Raw genomic sequence first — 8,267 nt, 5'->3', positions numbered from 1 at the left:
TATACTTATGTCACCCGGTTTTTGAGATATTCTTTATTGTTCTTTTCTATCGTTTGTGGCATGACTTCCCTTTGGGACTCTCATATGTGTGTTATTTTCAGCTTACACACCTTGGGGGTTTTCGGGGTGTATGCCATCATGACCTCGACTTTTGGGTCATGACAAATTAGTAAGAAAAGACATTGGACTTAAGATATGAACAGCATTCCGTGCATCAGCAGTTATATCAAAGTTGAAAAATATTTATATTGAATTCGTCTAGATTTTCCTATATATTGAAGCTAAATTACAAGAGGTTAAGAATCATTTCCAAGAAAGCACAAGACTAAAAGTAACTTTTATTTCCAAAACACAACACTGCCATCAGTAGTTAACATATCATCATATAAACTATGCATGAAAGAGATAAAGCTGTGATAACCATCACATCCCAAATGCGATGGATTAAGAATTTGCTGGTGTAAACTTGAGGGAAACACTATTGACACAATGGCGCTCATCCGTTGGGGTAGGGAATCCCTCACCCTTGAAAACATGACCAAGATGGCCGCCACAAGCTGCACAAGTAATCTCGACCCTCCTGCCATCAGGGTCAGGCTGAAAAGCACAATTGTATCACACATCAGACACTTGCACAATGTCAAATCTAGAAAAACTACTAAGGAGGACCCAGGCAAAAAATGGAAATGTTGTAGAAGCAATCTCATTACCAACACATTCGAGAAACCTTACCTACAAGTGAGGTCTGGGGAGGATACAGTTTACACAAACCTTACCTACCTTAAGAGAGGTTGTTCCGATAGACCAGCATACGTCCATAAACTCTTCAATGTAGAGGGGACAGGAATATTGTGTTGGGTGATTCAGAAAACTCTGAGAGCCGTCAAGATTTTAGGTATTGTAGGCATATAAAGTTTGAGGAGGTCAAAGGTGCAATCCGTAAGATGATAGGGGGAAGAACGATCAGACCAAATGGGATTCATGTGAATTTTTGGAAAAGAGCAGGTAAAGTAGGTAGTGATGTCATTTTTAGGACGAGTTAAAATGCTCGAAGAATGGAGGTGGAGTACAATGATCCCATTATACTAATATTCAAAATTACAACAACTATAGGAGTATTAAACTACTAAGCCACACTAGGGAGAGGGTGGTAGAGATGAATATAATGAAGGATGTGTCTATTTTTGAGAACCAATTTGAATTCATGTTGGGGCGATCAACTCTAGAAGTCATTTATCTTCTAAGGAGATTGTTGGAGTAGTCGAGGAATAGGAAAAGAAACTTACAGATGGTGTTCATTGACTTAGAAAAAGAAGCATTTGATAAAGTCCCAAGGAGGTTTTGTGGAGATGCTTGAAGTCTAGAGGTTTGTTACTGGTATACAGTAGAGCGATTAAGGACATGTGCAACTACCAGTACGATGGAGTGAAAGCCCGAGTGAGAATAATGGAAAGAGACTGCGAACACTTCCCAGTTAAGATGGCGTTGCACTAGGGATAAGCTCTTAGCCCTTTTTTATTTGTCGTAATGATGGATGAATTGATATATACTCAAAGGTGGTATCATGGTGTATGTTATTTACAGATGACATATAGTATTGATTGACGAGACATGCGTCGAAATTAACGATAGACTAGAGATGGACCATAGAGTCTAAAGGTTTCAGGCAGACGGAACTAAGAGAGTACATGAAGTGCAGTTCAATGACGCATCACAATAGGCGGATGTGGAAGTGGGGATTGATACATATGTTATCCCCAAGAAGGAAGCTTCAAGTATTTCAAGGAGATGGGGAAATCAGATGTCACACATTGTATTTGAACAAGGTGGATAAAATAGAGGCTCACATCATGTGAAAAGCACATATCAGCGAGACTTAAAAGGAAAGTCCAATAGGGTGGTTATTAGACACACTATGTTGTGTGAGGCAGAGTGTTGAGCAATCAATAATTCACACATTCAGAAGATGACAGTAGCAGAGATGAGGATGCTTAGATGGATGTGTGGGCATAGTAGGAAAGATTAAATTAGGAATAAAATTATATGAAGCAAAGTGGGAGTGGCCTCAGTGGTGGACAAGATGTGGGAAGCGAGGCTGAGATAGTTCGTACATGTAAAGAATAGGCGTAAAGATGCCCTAGTGAGGAGGTGCGAGAGATTGGCAGTTGTAGGTCTAAGGAGAGGTAGAGGTAGATCGATGAAGAATTGAGAAAAGGTGATTAGACATGATATGACGCATCTTCAACTCACCAAGGATATGATCCTAGATAGAGAAGGACGGAGGTCAAGAATTAGGGTGGAGGTTTAGAAGATAGTCAAGTGATTTCTCTCTTTCTCATGCGAGAGCATGATTCTATCACAGAACACTTGTTTGCTCCCTCTTTTACTCATTAGTATTACTCTATTATTATTTTATTCTTCAATTGTATTATTACTACGGAAAAGGCTCAAAAATACCCCTGAACTATCGGAAATAGCTCACATTTACCCTTAAACTATATTCTGGCTCAAAAATACCCTTCCGTTAAAGTATTGGGTCACAAATACCCTTACTATTAACAGAGGTGTGTTAAGTGCCATGTGGACGCCACGTGAATGCCACATGGACGCCACGTCGATGCCACATAAGCACCAAACAACTCTCACCTCCACATAGACCCATACATCCTAAGTATTAATTTTGCCCTCATCTTTTAGGACATACAATTTGACCCACTCTCATTTCTAAATATTGTTAATGCACATTTATTTGTATATCTCATTGCACACAGAAATCTGAGTCCACACACAAAAAATGATGATAGATACTTCCGCTAAGATCTTCGTCGCCGGCCACCGTGGACTTGTCGGATCCGCCGTGGTTCGGAAACTTCACCAATTAGGCTGCACAAATCTCATCCTCCGTACACATTCCGATCTCGATCTCACTAACCAATCCGCCATCAAATCCTTCTGCGCCGACGAGAAACCTCAATACGTCATCCTCGCCGCCGCGAAAGTCGGCGGCATACACGCAAACAATACTTACCCAGCTGATTTCATCACTATAAATCTCCAAACCCATATATCCTAAGTATTAATTTGCCCTCATCGTATACGATTAATGGATTGGATATGAGTAGGTTGTAAATGTGTCGAATAAAAAAAAAGTTGAAAAACTAAGACTTAACGTAGTTAGTTTCCTCAATTTATTAGAATATTGTATTTAGATATTTAAATTAATTTATGTTCAATTATACATCTTAATTTCTAATAAAGATTGATGCGGATTCTTATTTGTCAATTATATAGTTAAATTAATCACGTAAAGTTTATTTTTCTTTTAATTATATAGATTAGCTTTAATAAAAATGTGTGAAAATTTACATCTTCTTGAGGCAAATGGTATAATGAGAGTAAATGATATATATTTTATATAGTTAATTTATCTATTTAATAGACAAATAAAAATATAGTCCTAACATAAAAAAATGTACAAAATTTGACTTGAAAAAAGGTTTTCTAAAATTTAATTTGAAAGTATCTAACTAAAATAGTTTATTAGTAATTGAGATATATTTAATTGAAATAAGTTTTAATTCAATTGTCTAAATAAAATATCATGATAAGTTTAAGAAATTTTAGTTATATACAAGGGAAAAAGTTACCACTCATATTTAAAGGGAACGCGTGGGACATAAAGGTCCCTAATATGACAGGTGCATAAATGGGCTATTTGCTAAACAACTAGTTTTAGAGAAATGAGAGTGGGTCAAATTGTATGTCCCAAAAGAAATGAGGGCAAAATTAATACTTAGGATGTATGGGTCTATGTGGAGGTGAGAGTTGTTTGGTGCTTATGTGGCATCGACGTGGCGTCCATGTGGCGTTCACGTGGCGTCCACATGGCACTTAATACACCTCTGTTAATAGTAAGGGTATTTGTGACCCAATACTTTAATGGAAGGGTATTTTTGAGCCAGAATATAGTTTAAGGGTATATGTGAGCTATTTCCGATAGTTCAGGGGTATTTTTGAGCCTTTTCCGTTATTACTATTGTTTCTTATACTTGAGTTATCTCAACTATTCTTGTTGTCAGTATTCTTATCTACAGTATTTTCACCATAGTTTTTCTCTTATATTTGTCAAATCTGTTTTTGATAACACTTACCTTGAGACGAGGGTTTATCGGAAACAACCTCTTTACCTCACACAAAGTAGGGGTGAGGTCTGCATGCACCTCCTCCTCCCTAGAGCCCATTGTGGGATAACACTAGGCAATATTGTTGTTGTAGGAATGAAAAATAGTTTATCTTCACTTTTTACTCCAGCATCATTTGGAAATTGCAGGAAGAGAGAGAAGTAATTGAAGGTAGCAAATGGAAGTTAAAAGAAGGTGCTAATACAAGGAGGCAGACCTCCCAAAATCTAAGGCTAGACTCTACTTTTGGTCTCAATGGCGGGAAGGGCATTCCTATTATTGTAGCCTCATATACGAACTCTATATTCTATCCCAGAAGTTGAGAGGGAGTGATGACCCCACATAAAAACAATGGCTCTCCTGGATAATGAGTACTTTTATCACAAGATTTTAAAAATGAAAAAACTGTAATGATCTGGCGAGGAGCAAGAGAACGAAGCTCACAGTGCGATTAATTGCTCCAGGAAGACCCTCAAAGAAAGCTGGCCAACCACAGCCTGAGTTGAATTTTGTTGTGGACTTGTAGAGGGGAGTGCCACATCCTGCACATTGGTAGACTCCTTCACCAGAAAACTTGTCATACTCTCCGGTACCTGGATACCTGTGAAGTAATCCTTTATGGTAAATTATTCATCTATTAATTAATTAATAAGCATCATGGTCATTCCACTATGTTAGCTTCCCTTGTTGAAAATTTGAGTCTCCAAAGTAGAAGAAAATAAAATTATATTGAATCACAAGATTGGTGTTGAACTTTTATAAACAAACATGTTGAGCCTACACGAGGAGAACAAGTTCAAGCAACTCTGCTTGAAGAAGCTCTTATCTTGCATCATATCCAACCAGAAAGATGAGATTCTGAAAATTAGTATATAACAAGGCACACTTAAATGTGATAAACTTAGCTAACCAGCCTTCTACAACTAGGAGCTATGTCCTTGTGGATATGTAACAGTGTTTACTTCAAAGGTAACATAGCAATGAGTTAAATGTTAAGCATCACAGAATTGTGTTTATCCTCACACCAAAGCGGTGAACAAATTCTCCACAATGCTTGTTTAGAGGACTCCCCCGCACCCCCCATCCCCACGACACACACATCTTATGGAAAAAGATAGGAACAGAAAAAATGTCCAGGGAAAGCAAACATTGCGTTTAAGAACCCTGAAATTGATTACATGACCCCTATTTAACCCAAGATCCATCTAGTGCTCTTCAAATAAAAATGATTCTCATGACGAGTGCTCTTCAAACATCTGACATTCTCAAGATTTCTCGTCATTTAAACAGGATATTGGGTGAATTCAGAAAGAACTCCACAAACTTGCATCCTACCCTTCATTAAACTTGGCACTTTCTCCCCGACTTTACACAAATATTAGAACCGAGTTTCAAATTATTCATGAGAATTTATAGAAAATACCGAGTAGAGTCACGAAACTGCAGAAGCTCATTAAGGCCTCTTGCAATTTAAAACATTACAAAAAATTCTTGAAGTTATAAAAGCCTGAACCGGTCACTGACATCAGTTTACAAGCTAAAAGCGTAAACTTGAAATAACAAGCATTTCTTATAATAAGTAAACTCGAGAGGAAAAACAAAAATCCAGCATGAATTTAGTAAACGAACATCTAAAATGATCATCCATAATCCTCCAGATTGAGTTGTAGATCTAAAAAATATTAACAACTACTTGTATATTTCTAGCTAAAATTAGTAAAAACCGGAGCGATTAAAGAAGAAGAACATACTCAGTGCCTTTCTGTCTTAGAATACGGAACTGCTCAGGAGATAGAATTGCACGCCAGTCTTCCTCTGACTTGTGAACGGAGCCTGGTGCAGCCATAGCAACAACCCCACCTCTGAACCCTCTATTACTTGAAAGAACAAATCCAGATGATGATGATGAAAACCTGAATTGGGTCTTGGGATGGCCACAAATTCTAACAACCCTTTTGGCTTGGAATCTCAAGAATGGGGTGGCGTTGAAAATCAGAGGGGTTGAAGAAGCAAAAGGTGAGATTTTGAGAATATGAGAACCCATCGAGATAAGATACTCCTATTATAGTGTACTTTGTTTATTATTATTGGTCACGCAAAGACCAATTCTAAGTATTTGTCTAGTGAATCCATATACTTTCTCTAACTACCACCCCTTTGAAAGTTTTTTTTTCTTTTGGGCTTTTATTAAATCAATTAAAATTTGGGAAAAGAATTCAAATATGCCACAGAACTTTGAGAAAAAATGTATTTATGACATGCGAAAAATTTGGTTTATTAATGTCATTTTTGTTTGAAAAAAGGCTTATTTATATGTCATTATGGGTTAACTAAAAACTTATCTGATTTTAGTAAAATTAGAGGGTGGTTTTTTATATACTCTTGTCACTACTTCTTCGTTGTCAGTCTATGAGACATACTGAGTATATGTGGTTTCGTATTCATATTACACTTGTTACACTCCTTTGTGGTGCATATTTGATTCCAAATATGAGCACATCTTGTGGAGCTTTCTGAGTTGTTCCACTGCCCACACCTCCATCTATCTCTTTATTTATGTTGTTATTTTAGTATTCAGACAAAATATTTCTTACGTCTAGACTTGTCATTTTAATTTCAGACTTGCATCGTATTTAGAAGTTCTTGTACTTATTATACCAAATCTTTGGTGGTATTTTAGCTTTTCCGCATTTTATATTTGTGAAAGATTTAGAACCTGTTTGGAAAGTCATCTTGGTAATTGGATATGGTGTAATTGGTATAATTACTATAATGTCTCATTTCTTTGAATTTACTTTTAATTGTGAAATGACTATTTTTCCCTTCCTCTTACCTTTTGCATTCTTAGTTTGGGTTGCAGAAATGGTTGGTGCGGTCCATCATCTGATCGGGTGTGTGTTTTTTGGTGATTTTGCCCCTTTTGAGTTGAGAATTTTTTATATGGATGACTTTGGTTAACATTATCAGTTTCGCACGTCGTATGAGAATTCCGTCAGTTTTATTGAGTCCAAAACGTCGAGTTTGGTCTAGTAAGGTGATCAATTAGAGTCCCGAGACCTTAGGTTGTGATTTGGATATTTAGGTAAAGAGTTGAATTTTTTGCCTAAATGGGTTCCGAGGTATTCCGGTAATAACCATATTTTTATTGAAATCTAACGATCCCATTGGTTCCAAAACATATTTTCTGATGAATTTGCACTATTGGTTCGTGTTTATAGGATTCCAAAATGAGTTTCGAGGGTAAAAAATTGTTTTCAAGGTTGTTGGTGCACACTTTTAGTGGCGAAAATAGACTTTTAACAACGAAATAATGGGTATTAGTGACGAAATTGCTGAGTTAAATATTTATTCGAACTCATTTCGTATTTTTGACATTTTGGGAGATAGAAGTCGGCTTGAGGTGATTTTTTATGCATTTTTCTTCCATAATCATTGGGTACGTATTTCTAACTCTATTTTACTCTTTTCCCAAGAATATACCTTTCATATTTCATGATTTTTATCCATTAAGTTGAGATTTTAAACCACAAAGTAGAGATATCGAAAATTATTAATTTGAAGGTCGATTTAGAATGGGTTTTTATTGATTTTAAGGTCCTTGTATTGTGGGTAAACTAATCTTGACAAAAAATTTACAAAATTTCTCATTTTTGACCGCATTTCAAATGTGGATTTCGGAATTTTTCTCCTAAAGTTGGAAAAGTAGTAAATTTTTTATTTAGAGCTCGATTCTTGCTTTTTAGTGGGTTTTTCAACCACGAACTCCGGCTTGTAAAACTTAATTTTCAACTAAAAATTTGATTTTTCCCTTTTAATTTCCAAAGTGATTTTTGCAATATTTTACCCCCGATTTCAAATCCTATCAATATGGGTATCATTGGACTACGTTTGATAAACTCTTTCTATTCTTGATAATTGAGGATCGTTTTTGTTAGCGTGTGGTTGAGGATTTACTCCGATAGAGTTTTCGGGTGAAGTTTCGACCTTGAGGTAGGTTTGGCTTATCCTTCTCCTAGACTGGGATTGGGTAATTGATCATTTTTATGTCTTAGGCTATGGGATGGGACCGTAGCATGTGATTTTTGG

General features: G+C 36.5%; 1 protein-coding gene across 1 annotated transcript; it reads right to left on the bottom strand.

The window, feature by feature from the left end:
• Positions 1 to 306: 306 nt before the first annotated feature.
• On the bottom strand, positions 307 to 6,268 carry LOC125865907 (peptide methionine sulfoxide reductase B5-like). The gene is made up of 3 exons (XM_049546169.1): positions 5,933 to 6,268; positions 4,626 to 4,782; positions 307 to 597 (listed from the first exon to the last, which is right to left on the bottom strand). The coding sequence occupies exons 1-3, from the start codon at positions 6,223 to 6,225 to the stop codon at positions 445 to 447; spliced, it is 603 nt and encodes a 200-aa protein (XP_049402126.1). The 5' UTR covers positions 6,226 to 6,268; the 3' UTR covers positions 307 to 444.
• Between the last annotated feature and the right edge of the window lie 1,999 nt (positions 6,269 to 8,267).

The sequence above is a fragment of the Solanum stenotomum genome, chromosome 5 (genome assembly GCF_019186545.1).
Source record: "Solanum stenotomum isolate F172 chromosome 5, ASM1918654v1, whole genome shotgun sequence".
In the NCBI taxonomy this organism is placed as follows: Eukaryota; Viridiplantae; Streptophyta; class Magnoliopsida; order Solanales; family Solanaceae; genus Solanum; species Solanum stenotomum.
The sequence above is the reverse complement of the archived record's forward strand: the minus strand, read 5'-3'. Positions and strand labels throughout refer to the sequence as shown.